This window comes from Triturus cristatus, chromosome 8, assembly GCF_964204655.1.
Source record: "Triturus cristatus chromosome 8, aTriCri1.1, whole genome shotgun sequence".
Classification (NCBI taxonomy): Eukaryota; Metazoa; Chordata; class Amphibia; order Caudata; family Salamandridae; genus Triturus; species Triturus cristatus.
Genome location: NC_140591.1, coordinates 1,686,822,260 through 1,686,841,146, shown reverse-complemented (window position 1 = coordinate 1,686,841,146; position 18,887 = coordinate 1,686,822,260). Strand labels below are relative to the sequence as shown.

The 18,887-nt window shown below is 54.7% G+C and overlaps 1 protein-coding gene across 4 annotated transcripts in view; it reads right to left on the bottom strand.

The window, feature by feature from the left end:
- LOC146808607 (NACHT, LRR and PYD domains-containing protein 3-like) overlaps nucleotides 1-18,887 on the bottom strand; it is an 800,827-nt gene that overhangs the window by 317,070 nt on the left and 464,870 nt on the right. For 3 of the 4 annotated variants that reach the window (XM_085623632.1, XM_085623634.1, XM_085623633.1), the window contains exon 11: nucleotides 17,696-17,872. The exons of the other annotated variant lie outside the window; for it this stretch is intronic. In XM_085623632.1, coding sequence (XP_085479758.1) covers nucleotides 17,696-17,872 — 177 coding nt within the window. The remainder of the gene's footprint in view (nucleotides 1-17,695; nucleotides 17,873-18,887) is intronic. 4 annotated transcript variants of the gene reach the window in all.

Genomic DNA, 18,887 nt, shown 5'->3' with positions numbered 1-18,887 from the left:
GAACTAAAGGCCTTGTGGCCTCGACAAAAGTTTTTCCTAACTTGAGCTAAGATAGCACATCCGAACCCAATGGCGGAAAAAAACAATCTGAGGATGGAGAGGATGCCCATGCGCACTGTAGTCCATGGGAGGAGTCACCTATCCAAGGATACTTCGAAGACTCTTCCAGGACAACAACGTGCAAACATCCGGACCCAACACTAGGCGGCGATCTATGCACAGATATGAATTCAGCAGCCCACATGCCTCGAACATAGGTGCAGAGCTCTGACAACAGAGCTTTCTCTCAGCCTGTGTAGAAGAGAGAGGTGCAGAGCCCTGACAGCAGAGCTATCTCTCAGCCTACATAGAAGAGAGAGGTGCAGAGCTCTGACAGCAGAGCTATCTATCAGCCTACGTAGAACAGAGAGGTGCGGAGCTCTGAGAGCAGAGCTATCTCTCAGCCTATGTAGAATAGAGGTGCAGGGCTCAGACAGCAGAGCTATCACTCAGCCTAGGTAGAATAGAGAGGTGCGGAGCTCCGAGAGCAGAGCTATCTCTCGGCCTACTTAAGTTAGAACAGAGAGGTGCGGAGCTCCGAGAGCAGAGCTAACTCTCAGTCTATGTAGAACAGAGAGGTGCAGAGCTCTGAGAGAAGAGCTATCTCTCGGCCTACGTAGAGTAAAGAGGTGCACAGCTCTGACAGCAGAGCTATCTCTCAGCCTACGTAGAAGAGAGAGGTGCAGATATTTGACAGCAGCGCTATCTCTCAGCCTACATAGAAGAGAGAGGTGCACTGCTCTGACAGCAGAGCTATCTCTCAGCCGACGTAGAAGAGAGAGGTGTAGAGTTCTGACAGCAGAGCTATCTCTCAGCTTACGTAGAATAGGGCGGTGCAGAGTTCTGACAGCAGAGATATCTCTCAGCCTGCGTAGAACAGAGATGTGCATAGCTCTGAGAGCAGAGCTATCTCTCGGCCTACGTAGAGAGGTGCAGAGCTCTGACAGCATAGCTATCTCTAAGCCTACGTAGAAGAGAGAGGTGCAGAGCACTGACAGCAGAGCTATCTCTCAGCCTTCATAGAAGAGACAGATGCAGTGCTCTGACAGCAAAGCTATCTCTAAGCTCCGTAGAACAGACAGGTGCGGAGCTCTGAGAGCAGAGCTATATCTCAGCCTACGTAGAAAAGAGAGGTGCGGACCTCTGAGAGCAGAGCTATCTCTCAGCCTACATAGAATAGAGAGGTGCCGAGCTCTGACAGCAGGGCTATCTCTCAGCCTACGTAGAACAGAGAGGTGCATTGTCTGAGAGCAGAGGTATCTCTCAGCCTACGTAAAGTAGATAGGTGAAGAGCTCTGACAGCAGAGCTATCTCTCAGCGTACATAGAAGACAGAGGTGCAGAGCTCTGACAGCAGAGCTATCTCTCAGGTCCATAGAACAGAGAGATGCAGGGATCTGAAAGCAGAGCTATCCCTCAGCCTACGTAGCACAAAGCTGTGCAGAGCTCTGAGAGCAGAGCTATTGCTCAGCCTACGTAGACTAGAGAGGTGCAGAGCTCTGATGTTGGAAGGCGTTCCCCAGGGAGGCTGCGGAATGCGTTCCCGACCACCCGGAGGCCCACCTTACCCAGAGTTAGGCCGAGCAAGAGCAGGGAGGCCCTTCCTGGAAGGGTCTCGTACCTAGGATCGCACACGCTGCGCTTACTCTCTTCTTTGGATAGAGGGACGCCACACAGTAATTCGTTGCAAGATAATAGGCTTTTATCGGTGGTTGTCAAGGATCTTTATGATCCGGCAGGCAGGTGCAGAATTAATGCCACAAGCTGCAGCGATCTCGTGATGCGGGGAAAAGGGGTAGCGGGACAGTCTTTGAATCAGTGTCTCTGCGAGGTATCCGGCGCACAGCTCTCAATCCTCGAGCTGAGGGGATGTTGCTTCTCTCGGCAATCTCTGCCGATTCTCTTGGAGGAGCGGGCCGCGAGTCACTCAGCAGGCACCGGAGGGTCGTAGTTCAGGGAGCCGCGACGGCGTCAGCAGGGCTCAGATGGTTCAGAATTCGGTGAGCCGCGACGGCGTCAGCAGGGCTCAGATGGTTCAGAATTTGGGGAGCCGCGACAGCGTCAGCAGGGCTCAGATGGTTCAGAGTTCGGGGAGCCGCGACAGCGTCAGCAGGGCTCAGATGGTTCAGAGTTCGGGGAGCCGCGACAGCGTCCGCAGGGCTCAGGTGGTTCAGGGTTCGGGTAGCGTTCTTCTGTTCGGGGAGCGATCGAGCCGCGACCAAGTCAGCAGGCTCTCGTCAGTCCAGGTCTTCTCTGCTCCCGTCCCGTCAGCACCCCTTGTTATACTCCCCCTCCTCTTTGAAGTCCGGAGTCCTCGCGGAGAGGGGTCTGGTGCCTGGGGGGCGGTGTGACGGGGTTTCCTGTCGCTCGGCCCTTTGATCTGTTCAGGTGGGTCCGGGAAGGACTCCAGACACCCAGCAGGCGAGGCGCCCGCTCACCGGGGGCCTGGTGGCCGATCGAAACCTCCCTCGGGGGAGATACCAGAGGTGTGACAGGGTCGGCGCCTCTCTGTCTGGTTTGGGGGGGGTTTCGTTCGCCCTCGGCCGGGCATGCTTGTTGGGGATCTGGTCGGCCCTCGGGATGTTGGCCCACGGGAGTCGGAAGGCCGTGTCCACGAGGTTCGGCGTGGTTGTAGGGTAACTTGCTGGTCGGGAGGGCCCACGCCACGAGGCCGGTCTCACATCTGACAGCAGAGCTATCTCTCAGCCTACGCAGAACAGAGAGGTACAGAGCTCTGACAGCAGAGCTATCTCTCAGCTCCGTAGAACAGAGAGGTGCAGAGCTCTGAGAGCAGAGCTATCTCTCAGCCTACGTAGAACAGAGAGGTGCAGAGCTCTGAGAGCAGAGCTATCTATCAGCCTTCGTAGAACAGAGAGGTGTGGAGCTCGGAGAGCAGAGCTATCTCTCAGCCTACATAGAATAGAGAGGTGCGGAGGTCTGACAGAAGAGCTATCGCTCAGGCTACATAGAACAGAGAGGTGCGGCGCTTAGAGAGCAGACCTATATCTCAGCCTACGTAGAGTACATAGGTGCAGAGCTCTGACAGCAGATCTATCTCCCAGCTCCGTAGAACTGAGAGGTGCAGAGCTCTGACAGCAGAGCTATCTCTCAGCCTACGTAGAACAGAGAGGTGCAGAGCTCTGACAGCAGAGCTATCTATCAGCCTACGTAGAACAGAGAGGTGCGGAGCTCTGAGAGCAGAGCTATCTCTCAGCCTACGTAGAATAGTGGTGTAGGGCTCCGACAGCAGAGCTATCTCTCAGTCTACGTAGAATAGAAAGGTGCAGAGCTCTGACAGCAGAGCTATCTCTCGGGCTACGTAGAGTAGATAGGTGCAGAGCTCTGACAACAGAGCTTTCTCTCAGCCTACGTAGAAGAGAGAGGTGCAGAGCCCTGACAGCACAGCTATCTCTCAGCCTACATAGAAGAGAGAGGTGCAGAGCTCTGACAGCAGAGCTATCTATCAGCCTACGTAGAACAGAGAGGTGCAGAGCTCTGACAGCAGAGCTATCTATCCGCCTACGTAGAACAGAGAGGTGCGGAGCTCTGAGAGCAGAGCTATCTCTCAGCCTACGTAGAATAGAGGTGTAGGGCTCCGACAGCAGAGCTATCTCTCGGCCTAGATGGAATAGAGAGGTGCGGAGCTCCGACAGCAGAGCTATCTCTCGGCCTACGTAGAACAGAGAGATGCGGAGCTCTGACAGCACAGCTATCTCTCAGTCTACGTAGTACAGAGAGGTGCGGAGCTCTGAGAGCCAGAGCTATCTCTCAGCCTACATAGAATAGAAAGTCGCAGAGCTCTGACAGCAGAGCTATCTCTCAGCCTATGTAGAACAGAGAGGTGCAGAGCTCTGAGAGAAGAGCTATCTCTCGGCCTACGTAGAGTAGAGAGGTGCACAGCTCTGACAGCAGAGCTATCTCTCAGCATACTTAGAAGAGAGTGGTGCAGATATTTGACAGCAGAGCTATCTCTCAGCCTACATAGAAGAGAGAGGTGCAGTGCTCTGACAGCAGAGCTATCTCCACGCCGATGTAGAAGAGAGAGGTGGAGAGCTCTGACAGCAGAGCTATCTCAGCCTTCATAGAGGAGAGAGATGCAGAGCACTGACAGCAGAGCTATCTCTCAGCCTTCATAGAAGAGAGAGATGCAGTGCTCTGACAGCAGAGCTATCTCTAAGCTCCGTAGAACAGACAGGTGTGGAGCTCTGAGAGCAGAGCTATATCTCGGCCTACGTAGAAAAGAGATGTGTCGACCTCTGAGAGCAGAGCTATCTCTCAGCCTACATAGAATAGAGAGGTGTGGAGCTCTGACAGCAGGGCTATCTCTCAGCCTACGTAGAACAGAGAGGTGCAGCGCTCTGAGAGCAGAGGTATCTCTCAGCCTACGTAGAGTAGATAGGTGCAGAGTTCTGACAGCAGAGCTATCTCGCAGCGTACATAGAAGAGAGAGGAGCAGAGCTCTGACAGCAGAGCTATCTCTCAGGTCCGTAGAACAGAGAGGTGTAGATTTCTGACAGCAGAGCTATCTCTCAGTGTTGGAAGGCGTTCACCGGGGAGGCTGCGTAATGCGTTCCTGACCACCCGGGGACCCACCTCTCCCAGAGTGAGGCCGAGCAAGAGCGGGGAGGCCCTTCCTGGAAGGGTCTCGTACCTAGGATCGCACACGCTGCGCTTACTCTCTTCTGATAGAGGGACACCACACAGTAGTTCTTCGTAAGACAATATACTTTATCGTTAGTTGTAAGGGATCTTTATGATCCGGAAGGCAGATATAGAATTAGTGCCACAAGCGGCGGCGATCTCGTGATGGGGTTATGGGGGTAGCGGGACAGTCTTTGAGTCAGTGCCTCTGCGGAGTATCCTGCGCACAGCTCTCAATCATCGAGCTGAGGGGATGTTGCTTCTCTCGGCAAACTCTGCCGATTCTCTTGGAGGAGGGGGCTGCGAGTCACTCAGCAGGCACAGGAGGTTCATAGTTCGGGGAGCCGCGACAGCGTCAGCAGGGCTCAGATGGTTCAGAGTTCGGGGAGCCGCGACAGCGTCAGCAGGGCTCAGATGGTTCACAGTTCGGGGAGCCGCGACAGCGTCAGCAGGGCTCAGATGGTTCACAGTTCGGGGAGCCGCGACAGCGTCAGCAGGGCTCAGATGGTTCAGAGTTCGGGGAGCCGCGACAGCGTCAGCAGGGCTCAGATGGTTCAGAGTTCGGGTAGAGTTCTTCGGTTCGGGGAGCGATCGAGCCGCGACCAGGTCAGCAGGCTCTCGTCAGTCCAGGTCTTCTCTGCCTCCTGTCCCTTCCGCACCCCTTGTTATACTTCCCCTCCTCTTTGAAGTCCGGAGTCCTCGCCGAGAGGGGTCTTGGTGCCTGGGGGCGGTGTGTCGGGGCTTCCTGTCGCTCGGCCCCTTGATCTGTTCAGGTGGGTCTGGGAGGGACTTCAGACACCCAGCAGGCGAGGCGGCCGCTCACCGGGGGCCTGGTGGTCGATCGAAACCGTCCTTGGGGGAGAGACCCGAGGTGTGACAGGGTCGGCGCCTCTCGGTCTGGCCTGGGGGGTTCCTCTCTCCCTCGGCCGGGCATGCGTGTTGGGGTCTGGCCGGCCAGCGGGATGTTGGGCCGGGGTGGCCGGAAGTCTGTGACATCGTGGATCGATGCGGTTGCAGGGTGGCTTGCTGGTCGGGAGGGCCCACGCCACGAGGCCGGTCTCACACTCAGCTTACGTAGAATAGGGAGGTGCAGAGTTCTGACAGCAGAGATATCTCTCAGCCTACGTAGAACAGAGAGGTGCAGAGCTCTGAGAGCAGAGCTATCTATCAGCCTTCATAGAACAGAGAGGTGTGGAGCTCTGAGAGCAGAGCAATCTCTCAGCCTACATAGAATAAAGAGGTGCCGAGCTCTGACAGCAGGGCTATCTCTCAGCCTAGGTAGAACAGAGAGGTGCAGCGCTCTGAGAGCAGAGGTATCTCTCAGCCTACGTAAAGTAGATAGGTGAAGAGCTCTGAGAGCAGAGCTATCTCTCAGTGTACATAGAAGACAGAGGTGCAGAGCTCTGACAGCAGAGCTATCTCTCAGGTCCGTAGAACAGAGAGATGCAGAGATCTGAAAGCAGAGCTATCTCTCAGCCTACGTAGCACAAAGCTGTGCAGAGCTCTGAGACCAGAGCTATCGCTCAGCCTACGTAGACTAGAGAGGTGCAGAGCTCTGACAGCAGAGCTATCTCTCAGCCTACGCAGAACAGAGAGGTGCACAGCTCTGACAGCAGAGCTATCTCTCAGCATATGTAGAAGAGAGAGGTGCAGATATTTGACAGCAGAGCTATCTCTCAGCCTACATAGAAGAGAGAGGTGCAGTGCTCTGACAGCAGAGCTATCTCTCCGCCGACGTAGAAGAGAGAGGTGTAGAGCTCTGACAGCAGAGCTATATCTCAGCTTACTTAGAATGGGGAGATGCAGAGTTCTGACAGCAGAGATATCTCTCAGCCTTCGTAGAGTAGATAGGTGCAGAGTTCTGACAGCAGAGCTATCTCGCAGCGTACATAGAAGAGAGAGGAGCAGAGCTCTGACAGCAGAGCTATCTCTCAGGTCCGTAGAACAGAGAGGTGTAGATTTCTGACAGCAGAGCTATCTCTCAGTGTTGGAAGGCGTTCACCGGGGAGGCTGCGGAATGCGTTCCTGACCACCCGGGGACCCACCTCTCCCAGAGTTAGGCCGAGCAAGAGCGGGGAGGCCCTTCCTGGAAGGGTCTCGTACCTAGGATCGCACACGCTGCGCTTACTCTCTTCTGATAGAGGGACACCACACAGTAGTTCTTCGTAAGACAATATACTTTATCGTTAGTTGTAAGGGATCTTTATGATCCGGAAGGCAGATATAGAATTAGTGCCACAAGCGGCGGCGATCTCGTGATGGGGGTATGGGGGTAGCGGGACAGTCTTTGAGTCAGTGCCTCTGCGGAGTATCCTGCGCACAGCTCTCAATCCTCGAGCTGTTACCTAGGATCGCACACGCTGCGCTTACTCTCTTCTTTGGATAGAGGGATGCCACACAGTAATTCGTTGCAAGATAATAGGCTTTTATCGGTGGTTGTCAAGGATCTTTATGATCCGGCAGGCAGGTGCAGAATTAATGCCACAAGCGGCAGCGATCTCGTGATGCGGGGAAAAGGGGTAGCGGGACAGTCTTTGAATCAGTGTCTCTGCGAGGTATCCGGCGCACAGCTCTCAATCCTCGAGCTGAGGGGATGTTGCTTCTCTCGGCAATCTCTGCCGATTCTCTTGGAGGAGCGGGCCGCGAGTCACTCAGCAGGCACCGGAGGGTCGTAGTTCAGGGAGCCGCGACGGCGTCAGCAGGGCTCAGATGGTTCAGAATTCGGTGAGCCGCGACGGCGTCAGCAGGGCTCAGATGGTTCAGAATTCGGGGAGCCGCGACAGCGTCAGCAGGGCTCAGATGGTTCAGAGTTCGGGGAGCCGCGACAGCGTCAGCAGGGCTCAGATGGTTCAGAGTTCGGGGAGCCGCGACAGCGTCCGCAGGGCTCAGGTGGTTCAGGGTTCGGGTAGTGTTCTTCTGTTCGGGGAGCGATCGAGCCGCGCCCAAGTCAGCAGGCTCTCGTCAGTCCAGGTCTTCTCTGCTCCCGTCCCGTCAGCATCCCTTGTTATACTCCCCCTCCTCTTTGAAGTCCGGAGTCCTCGCGGAGAGGGGTCTGGTGCCTGGGGGGCGGTGTGACGGGGTTTCCTGTCGCTCGGCCCTTTGATCTGTTCAGGTGGGTCCGGGAGGGACTCCAGACACCCAGCAGGCGAGGCGCCCGCTCACCGGGGGCCTGGTGGCCGATCGAAACCTCCCTTGGGGGAGATACCAGAGGTGTGACAGGGTCGGCGCCTCTCGGTCTGGTTTGGGGGGGGCTTCGTTCGCCCTCGGCCGGGCATGCGTGTTGGGGATCTGGTCGGCCCTCGGGATGTTGGCCCACGGGAGTCGGAAGGCCGTGTCCACGAGGTTCGGCGTGGTTGTAGGGTAACTTGCTGGTCGGGAGGGCCCACGCCACGAGGCCGGTCTCACATCTGACAGCAGAGCTATCTCTCAGCCTACGCAGAACAGAGAGGTACAGAGCTCTGACAGCAGAGCTATCTCTCAGCTCCGTAGAACAGAGAGGTGCAGAGCTCTGAGAGCAGAGCTATCTCTCAGCCTACGTAGAACAGAGAGGTGCAGAGCTCTGAGAGCAGAGCTATCTATCAGCCTTCGTAGAACAGAGAGGTGTGGAGCTCTGAGAGCAGAGCTATCTCTCAGCCTACATAGAATAGAGAGGTGCGGAGGTCTGACAGAAGAGCTATCGCTCAGGCTACATAGAACAGAGAGGTGCGGCGCTTAGAGAGCAGACCTATATCTCAGCCTACGTAGAGTACATAGGTGCAGAGCTCTGACAGCAGATCTATCTCCCAGCTCCGTAGAACTGAGAGGTGCAGAGCTCTGACAGCAGAGCTATCTCTCAGCCTACGTAGAACAGAGAGGTGCAGAGCTCTGACAGCAGAGCTATCTATCAGCCTACGTAGAACAGAGAGGTGCGGAGCTCTGAGAGCAGAGCTATCTCTCAGCCTACGTAGAATAGTGGTGTAGGGCTCCGACAGCAGAGCTATCTCTCAGTCTACGTAGAATAGAAAGGTGCAGAGCTCTGACAGCAGAGCTATCTCTCGGGCTACGTAGAGTAGATAGGTGCAGAGCTCTGACAACAGAGCTTTCTCTCAGCCTACGTAGAAGAGAGAGGTGCAGAGCCCTGACAGCACAGCTATCTCTCAGCCTACATAGAAGAGAGAGGTGCAGAGCTCTGACAGCAGAGCTATCTATCAGCCTACGTAGAACAGAGAGGTGCAGAGCTCTGACAGCAGAGCTATCTATCCGCCTACGTAGAACAGAGAGGTGCGGAGCTCTGAGAGCAGAGCTATCTCTCAGCCTACGTAGAATAGAGGTGTAGGGCTCCGACAGCAGAGCTATCTCTCGGCCTAGATGGAATAGAGAGGTGCGGAGCTCCGACAGCAGAGCTATCTCTCGGCCTACGTAGAACAGAGAGATGCGGAGCTCTGACAGCACAGCTATCTCTCAGTCTACGTAGTACAGAGAGGTGCGGAGCTCTGAGAGCCAGAGCTATCTCTCAGCCTACGTAGAATAGAAAGTCGCAGAGCTCTGACAGCAGAGCTATCTCTCAGCCTATGTAGAACAGAGAGGTGCAGAGCTCTGAGAGAAGAGCTATCTCTCGGCCTACGTAGAGTAGAGAGGTGCACAGCTCTGACAGCAGAGCTATCTCTCAGCATACTTAGAAGAGAGTGGTGCAGATATTTGACAGCAGAGCTATCTCTCAGCCTACATAGAAGAGAGAGGTGCAGTGCTCTGACAGCAGAGCTATCTCCACGCCGATGTAGAAGAGAGAGGTGGAGAGCTCTGACAGCAGAGCTATCTCTCAGCCTTCATAGAAGAGAGAGATGCAGAGCACTGACAGCAGAGCTATCTCTCAGCCTTCATAGAAGAGAGAGATGCAGTGCTCTGACAGCAGAGCTATCTCTAAGCTCCGTAGAACAGACAGGTGTGGAGCTCTGAGAGCAGAGCTATATCTCGGCCTACGTAGAAAAGAGATGTGTCGACCTCTGAGAGCAGAGCTATCTCTCAGCCTACATAGAATAGAGAGGTGCGGAGCTCTGACAGCAGGGCTATCTCTCAGCCTACGTAGAACAGAGAGGTGCAGCGCTCTGAGAGCAGAGGTATCTCTCAGCCTACGTAGAGTAGATAGGTGCAGAGTTCTGACAGCAGAGCTATCTCGCAGCGTACATAGAAGAGAGAGGAGCAGAGCTCTGACAGCAGAGCTATCTCTCAGGTCCGTAGAACAGAGAGGTGTAGATTTCTGACAGCAGAGCTATCTCTCAGTGTTGGAAGGCGTTCACCGGGGAGGCTGCGTAATGCGTTCCTGACCACCCGGGGACCCACCTCTCCCAGAGTTAGGCCGAGCAAGAGCGGGGAGGCCCTTCCTGGAAGGGTCTCGTACCTAGGATCGCACACGCTGCGCTTACTCTCTTCTGATAGAGGGACACCACACAGTAGTTCTTCGTAAGACAATATACTTTATCGTTAGTTGTAAGGGATCTTTATGATCCGGAAGGCAGATATAGAATTAGTGCCACAAGCGGCGGCGATCTCGTGATGGGGTTATGGGGGTAGCGGGACAGTCTTTGAGTCAGTGCCTCTGCGGAGTATCCTGCGCACAGCTCTCAATCATCGAGCTGAGGGGATGTTGCTTCTCTCGGCAAACTCTGCCGATTCTCTTGGAGGAGGGGGCTGCGAGTCACTCAGCAGGCACAGGAGGTTCATAGTTCGGGGAGCCGCGACAGCGTCAGCAGGGCTCAGATGGTTCAGAGTTCGGGGAGCCGCGACAGCGTCAGCAGGGCTCAGATGGTTCACAGTTCGGGGAGCCGCGACAGCGTCAGCAGGGCTCAGATGGTTCACAGTTCGGGGAGCCGCGACAGCGTCAGCAGGGCTCAGATGGTTCAGAGTTCGGGGAGCCGCGACAGCGTCAGCAGGGCTCAGATGGTTCAGAGTTCGGGTAGAGTTCTTCGGTTCGGGGAGCGATCGAGCCGCGACCAGGTCAGCAGGCTCTCGTCAGTCCAGGTCTTCTCTGCCTCCTATCCCTTCCGCACCCCTTGTTATACTTCCCCTCCTCTTTGAAGTCCGGAGTCCTCGCCGAGAGGGGTCTTGGTGCCTGGGGGCGGTGTGTCGGGGCTTCCTGTCGCTCGGCCCCTTGATCTGTTCAGGTGGGTCTGGGAGGGACTTCAGACACCCAGCAGGCGAGGCGGCCGCTCACCGGGGGCCTGGTGGTCGATCGAAACCGTCCTTGGGGGAGAGACCCGAGGTGTGACAGGGTCGGCGCCTCTCGGTCTGGCCTGGGGGGTTCCTCTCTCCCTCGGCCGGGCATGCGTGTTGGGGTCTGGCCGGCCAGCGGGATGTTGGGCCGGGGTGGCCGGAAGTCTGTGACATCGTGGATCGATGCGGTTGCAGGGTGGCTTGCTGGTCGGGAGGGCCCACGCCACGAGGCCGGTCTCACACTCAGCTTACGTAGAATAGGGAGGTGCAGAGTTCTGACAGCAGAGATATCTCTCAGCCTACGTAGAACAGAGAGGTGCAGAGCTCTGAGAGCAGAGCTATCTATCAGCCTTCATAGAACAGAGAGGTGTGGAGCTCTGAGAGCAGAGCAATCTCTCAGCCTACATAGAATAAAGAGGTCCTGAGCTCTGACAGCAGGGCTATCTCTCAGCCTAGGTAGAACAGAGAGGTGCAGCGCTCTGAGAGCAGAGGTATCTCTCAGCCTACGTAAAGTAGATAGGTGAAGAGCTCTGAGAGCAGAGCTATCTCTCAGTGTACATAGAAGACAGAGGTGCAGAGCTCTGACAGCAGAGCTATCTCTCAGGTCCGTAGAACAGAGAGATGCAGAGATCTGAAAGCAGAGCTATCTCTCAGCCTACGTAGCACAAAGCTGTGCAGAGCTCTGAGACCAGAGCTATCGCTCAGCCTACGTAGACTAGAGAGGTGCAGAGCTCTGACAGCAGAGCTATCTCTCAGCCTACGCAGAACAGAGAGGTGCACAGCTCTGACAGCAGAGCTATCTCTCAGCATATGTAGAAGAGAGAGGTGCAGATATTTGACAGCAGAGCTATCTCTCAGCCTACATAGAAGAGAGAGGTGCAGTGCTCTGACAGCAGAGCTATCTCTCCGCCGACGTAGAAGAGAGAGGTGTAGAGCTCTGACAGCAGAGCTATATCTCAGCTTACTTAGAATGGGGAGATGCAGAGTTCTGACAGCAGAGATATCTCTCAGCCTTCGTAGAGTAGATAGGTGCAGAGTTCTGACAGCAGAGCTATCTCGCAGCGTACATAGAAGAGAGAGGAGCAGAGCTCTGACAGCAGAGCTATCTCTCAGGTCCGTAGAACAGAGAGGTGTAGATTTCTGACAGCAGAGCTATCTCTCAGTGTTGGAAGGCGTTCACCGGGGAGGCTGCGGAATGCGTTCCTGACCACCCGGGGACCCACCTCTCCCAGAGTTAGGCCGAGCAAGAGCGGGGAGGCCCTTCCTGGAAGGGTCTCGTACCTAGGATCGCAGACGCTGCGCTTACTCTCTTCTGATAGAGGGACACCACACAGTAGTTCTTCGTAAGACAATATACTTTATCGTTAGTTGTAAGGGATCTTTATGATCCGGAAGGCAGATATAGAATTAGTGCCACAAGCGGCGGCGATCTCGTGATGGGGGTATGGGGGTAGCGGGACAGTCTTTGAGTCAGTGCCTCTGCGGAGTATCCTGCGCACAGCTCTCAATCCTCGAGCTGTTACCTAGGATCGCACACGCTGCGCTTACTCTCTTCTTTGGATAGAGGGATGCCACACAGTAATTCGTTGCAAGATAATAGGCTTTTATCGGTGGTTGTCAAGGATCTTTATGATCCGGCAGGCAGGTGCAGAATTAATGCCACAAGCGGCAGCGATCTCGTGATGCGGGGAAAAGGGGTAGCGGGACAGTCTTTGAATCAGTGTCTCTGCGAGGTATCCGGCGCACAGCTCTCAATCCTCGAGCTGAGGGGATGTTGCTTCTCTCGGCAATCTCTGCCGATTCTCTTGGAGGAGCGGGCCGCGAGTCACTCAGCAGGCACCGGAGGGTCGTAGTTCAGGGAGCCGCGACGGCGTCAGCAGGGCTCAGATGGTTCAGAATTCGGTGAGCCGCGACGGCGTCAGCAGGGCTCAGATGGTTCAGAATTCGGGGAGCCGCGACAGCGTCAGCAGGGCTCAGATGGTTCAGAGTTCGGGGAGCCGCGACAGCGTCAGCAGGGCTCAGATGGTTCAGAGTTCGGGGAGCCGCGACAGCGTCCGCAGGGCTCAGGTGGTTCAGGGTTCGGGTAGCGTTCTTCTGTTCGGGGAGCGATCGAGCCGCGACCAAGTCAGCAGGCTCTCGTCAGTCCAGGTCTTCTCTGCTCCCGTCCCGTCAGCATCCCTTGTTATACTCCCCCTCCTCTTTGAAGTCCGGAGTCCTCGCGGAGAGGGGTCTGGTGCCTGGGGGGCGGTGTGACGGGGTTTCCTGTCGCTCGGCCCTTTGATCTGTTCAGGTGGGTCCGGGAGGGACTCCAGACACCCAGCAGGCGAGGCGCCCGCTCACCGGGGGCCTGGTGGCCGATCGAAACCTCCCTCGGGGGAGATACCAGAGGTGTGACAGGGTCGGCGCCTCTCGGTCTGGTTAGGGGGGGGCTTCGTTCGCCCTCGGCGGGGCATGCGTGTTGGGGATCTGGTCGGCCCTCGGGATGTTGGCCCACGGGAGTCGGAAGGCCGTGTCCACGAGGTTCGGCGTGGTTGTAGGGTAACTTGCTGGTCGGGAGGGCCCACGCCACGAGGCCGGTCTCACATCTGACAGCAGAGCTATCTCTCAGCCTACGCAGAACAGAGAGGTACAGAGCTCTGACAGCAGAGCTATCTCTCAGCTCCGTAGGACAGAGAGGTGCAGAGCTCTGAGAGCGGAGCTATCTCTCAGCCTACGTAGAACAGAGAGGTGCAGAGCTCTGAGAGCAGAGCTATCTATCAGCCTTCGTAGAACAGAGAGGTGTGGAGCTCTGAGAGCAGAGCTATCTCTCAGCCTACATAGAATAGAGAGGTGCGGAGGTCTGACAGAAGAGCTATCGCTCAGGCTACATAGAACAGAGAGGTGCGGCGCTTAGAGAGCAGACCTATATCTCAGCCTACGTAGAGTACATAGGTGCAGAGCTGTGACAGCAGATCTATCTCCCAGCTCCGTAGAACTGAGAGGTGCAGAGCTCAGACAGCAGAGCTATCTCTCAGCCTACGTAGAACAGAGAGGTGCAGAGCTCTGACAGCAGAGCTATCTATCAGCCTACGTAGAACAGAGAGGTGCGGAGCTCTGACAGCAGAGCTATCTCTCAGCCTACGTAGAATAGTGGTGTAGGGCTCCGACAGCAGAGCTATCTCTCAATCTACGTAGAATAGAAAGGTGCAGAGCTCTGACAGCAGAGCTATCTCTCGGGCTACGTAGAGTAGATAGGTGCAGAGCTCTGACAACAGAGCTTTCTCTCAGCCTACGTAGAAGAGAGAGGTGCAGAGCCCTGACAGCACAGCTATCTCTCAGCCTACATAGAAGAGAGAGGTGCAGAGCTCTGACAGCAGAGCTATCTACCAGCCTACGTAGAACAGAGAGGTGCAGTGCTCTGACAGCAGAGCTATCTATCAGCCTACGTAGAACAGAGAGGTGCGGAGCTCTGAGAGCAGAGCTATCTCTCAGCCTACGTAGAATAGAGGTGTAGGGCTCCGACAGCAGAGCTATCTCTCGGCCTAGATAGAATGGAGAGGTGCGGAGCTCCGACACCTGAGCTATCTCTCGGCCTACGTAGAACAGAGAGATGCGGAGCTCTGACAGCACAGCTATCTCTCAGTCTACGTAGAACAGAGAGGTGCGGAGCTCTGAGAGTCAGAGATATCTCTCAGCCTACGTAGAGTAGAAAGTCGCAGAGCTCTGACAGCAGAGCTATCTCTCAGCCTATGTAGAACAGAGAGGTGCAGAGCTCTGAGAGAAGAGCTATCTCTCGGCCTACGTAGAGTAGAGAGGTGCACAGCTCTGACAGCAGAGCTATCTCTCAGCATACTTAGAAGAGAGTGGTGCAGATATTTGACAGCAGAGCTATCTCTCAGCCTACATAGAAGAGAGAGGTGCAGTGCTCTGACAGCAGAGCTATCTCTCAGCTCCGTAGACAGAGAGGTGCAGAGCTATCTCTCCGCCGATGTAGAAGAGAGAGGTGTAGAGCTCTGACAGCAGAGCTATCTCTCAGCTTACTTAGAATGGGGAGGTGCAGAGTTCTGACAGCAGAGATATCACTCAGCCTACGTACAACAGAGATGTGCAGAGCTCTGAGAGCAGAGCTATCTCTCGGCCTACGTAGAGAGGTGCAGAGCTCTGACAGCACAGCTATCTCTAAGCTCCGTAGAACAGACAGGTGCGGAGCTCTGAGAGCAGTGCTATATCTCGGCCTACGTAAAAAAGAGATGTGCCGACCTCTGAGAGCAGAGCTATCTCTCAGCCTACATAGAATAGAGAGGTGCGGAGCTCTGACAGCAGGGCTATCTCTCAGCCTACGTAGAACAGAGAGGTGCAGCGCTCTGAGAGCAGAGGTATCCCTCAGCTCCGTAGAACAGAGAGGTGCAGAGCTCTGAGAGCAGAGCTATCTATCAGCCTTCGTAGAACAGAGAGGTGTGGAGCTCTGAGAGCAGAGCAATCTCTCAGCCTACATAGAATAAAGAGGTGCGGAGGTCTGACAGAAGAGCTATCGCTCAGCCTACATAGAACAGAGAGGTGCGGAGCTCTGACAGCAGAGCTATCTCTCAGCCTACGTAGAACAGAGAGGTGCAGAGCTCTGAAAGCTGAGCTATCTCGCAGCTCCTTAGAACAGAGAGGTGCAGAGCTCTGACACAAGAGCAATCTATCAGCCTACGTAGAATAGAGGTGTAGGGCTCCGACAGCAGAGCTATCTCTCAGTCTACGTAGAATAGTGAGGTGCAGAGCTCTGAAAACAGAGCTATCTATAAGCCTACGTAGAACAGAGAGGTGCAGAGCTCTGAGAGCAGAGCTATCTCTCGGCCTACGTAGAGTAGATAGGTGCAGAGCTCTGACAGCAGAGCTATCTCTCAGCCTACGTAGAAGAGAGAGGTGCAGAGCCCTGACAGCAGAGCTATCTCTCAGCCTACGTAGAACAGAGAGGTGCAGCGCTCTGTCAGCAGAGCTTTCTCTCAGCCTACGTAGAAGATAGAGGTACAGAGCTCTGACAGCAGAGCTATCTCTCAGCCTACATAGAAGAGAGAGGTCCATAGCTCTGACAGCAAAGCTATCTCTCAGCTCAGTAGAACAGAGAGGTGCAGAGCTCTGAGAGCAGAGCTGTCTCTCAGCTCTGTAGACCCGAGAGGTGCTGAGCTCTGAGAGCAGAGCTATCTCTCAGCCTGCTCTACCTTTCATCTTACAGCTGCCCCTCTCTGCAGCCCGCTCTGCCTTTCATCTTACAGCTGCCCCACTGTGCAGCCCGCTCTACCTTTCATCTTACAGTTGCCCCGCTCTGCAGCCTACGCTACCTTTCATCTTACAGCTCGCCCACTGTGCAGCCTGCTCTACCTTTCATCTTACTGCTGCCTTCTCTGTAGCCTGCTCTACCTTTCATCTCACAGCTGCCTTGTTTGTAGCCTGCTCTACCTTTCATCTTACAGTTGCCCCTCTCTGCATCGTGCTCTACCTTTCCTCTTACAGCTGCCCCTCTCTGCAGCCTGCGCTACCTTTCATCTTACAGCTGACGCACTGTGCAGCCTGCCCTGCCTTTTATTTTGCAGCTGCCTTCTCTGTAGCCTGCCCTGCCTTTTATCTTAGAGCTGCCTTCTCTGTAGCCTGCTCTACTTTTCATCTTACAGCTGCCCCACTATGCAGCACGCTCTACCTTTCATTTTACTTTTGCCCCTCTCTGCAGCCCACTCTGACTTTCATCTTACAGCTGCCCCACTGTGCAGCCCACTCCACCTTTCATCTTACAGTTACCCCTCTCTGCAGCCCGCTCTACCTTTCATTTTACAGCTGCTGCTCTCCGCAGTCTGCTCTACCTTTCATCTTACAGCTGCCCCTTACTGCAGTCCACTCTACCTTTCATCTTACAGCTGCCCCAGTGTACAGCCCACTCTACCTTTCATCTTTCTTTTGCCCCTCTCTGCAGCCCACTCTACCTCTCATTTTACAGCTGCCGCTCTCTGCAGCCTGCTCTACCTTTCATCTTACAGCTGCCCCTCTCTACAGTCTGCTCCACCTTTCATTTTACAGCTGCCCCTCTCTGTAGCCTGCTCTAGCTTTCATCTTACAGCTGGCCCTCTCTGCAGCCTGCTCTGCCTTTTATCTTACACCTGCCGCTCTCCGCAACCTGCTTTACCTTTCATCTTACAGCTAACCTTCTCTGCAGCCTGCTCTACCTTTCTTTTACAACTGCCTTCATTTTAGCCTGCTCTACCTTTCATCTTACAGTTGCCCCTCTCTGCAGCCTGCTCTGCCTTTCATCTTACAGCTGCCCTTCTCTGCAGCCTGCTCTACCTTTCATCTTACAGCTGCCTTCTTTGTAGCCTGCTCTACCTTTCATCTTACAGTTGCCCCTCTCTGCAGCCTGCTCTGCCTTTCATCTTACAGCTCCCTCCTGCAGAATGTGAAGAGGGCCTCGGGGTCCCCAATGTCTCACTGACATGGCCTCGTATCCAGCAGCCGGTCTAGTAACAGCAGGGAGACTGGTGGGGGAGGCGCCCTCACTGGAAGGGACAGACCTGCCCTCTGGTTAAGACCTATTCTGTTTGAGCCCAAATACCTGAGAAACAGGCTTTAAAAAGTGCCCCTCTGCACCATGACAGGGGCTTCTTTCATGACCATGGATTGGGGCTTGGGTACCCCCACTTCACAAACCTGACTTAATTCACAAATGTTATTAATGGGTGCCTTTCTCACGACATTAACAGAAAAGAGGCAATCATGTAAACATTTCAAGTTATTTTTAAAATATATGTGTGAGCCCCACCTACGATGTATATTTTAGAAATCAATGACGTGATAAGAACTGCAGAGCTCTGTACCTCAGTGTCTGTAGTTTGCAACCGGGATGTTTTAGACCTTCACACAACTTCTTCACTCCAGTGTCTCGCAGCTCATTGTAGCTCAGGTTGAGCTCTGTGAGGGATGTGTTTGTTTCCAGGACAGAGGCGAGGTCTTCGCAGCATGAATCTGAATCGGTGAGGGAGCAGTGAACGAGCCTGCAGGGCAAATAATTCCAATTATTCCTATTTTTGATGAGGGCCCGGGTCTAGTCCTGATACATTAAACTCCAAGCATGATATGACGCAGCCTGCTCTACCTTTCATCTTACAGTTGCCCCTCTCTGCAGCCCGCTCTACCTTTCGTCTAAGCACACCGTGAACCTCAACAGCTCTGCAGTCTAAGCACACTGTGAACCTCAACAGCTCTGCAGTCTAAGCACACTGTGAACCTCAGCAGCTCTGCAGTCTAAGCACACCGTGAACCTCAGCAGCTCTGCAGTCTAAGCACACCATGAACCTTAGCAGCTCTGCTGTCTAAGCACACCGTGAACCTCAGCAGCTCTGCAGCCTAAGCACACAGTGAACCTCCGTAGTTCTGCTGTCTAAGCACACCGTGCACCTCAGCAGCTCTGCTCTCTATGCAAACCGTGAACCTCAGCAGCTCTTCTGTCTAAGCACACCGTGAACCTCAGCAGCTCTGCTGTCCAAGCACGCCATGAACCTCAGCAGCTCTGCTTTCTAAGCACACCATGAACCTCAGCAGCCCTACTATGTAAGCACACCATGAACCTCAGCAGCTCTGATCTCTAAGCATACCCTGAATAACAGCAGCTCTGCTGTCTTAGCACACTATGAACCTCAGCAGCTCTGCTGTCTAAGCACACCATGAACCTCAGCAGCTCTGCAGTCTAAGCACACCATGAACCTCAGCAGCGTTGCAGTCTAAGCACACAATGAACCACAGCAGCTCTGCAGTAAGCACATCATGAACCTCAGCAGCTCTGATCTCTAAGCATACCCTAAATCTCAGCAGCTCTGCTGTCTTAGCACACTATGAACCTCAGCAGCTCTGCTGTCTAAGCACACCAAGAACCTCAACACCGCTGCTGTCTAAGCACACCAAGGACCTCAGCAGCACTGCTGTCTAAGCACACCATGAACCTCAGCATGAACCTCAGCAGTGCTGCTGTCCAAGCACACCATGAACCTCAGCAGCTCTGCTGTCTAAGCA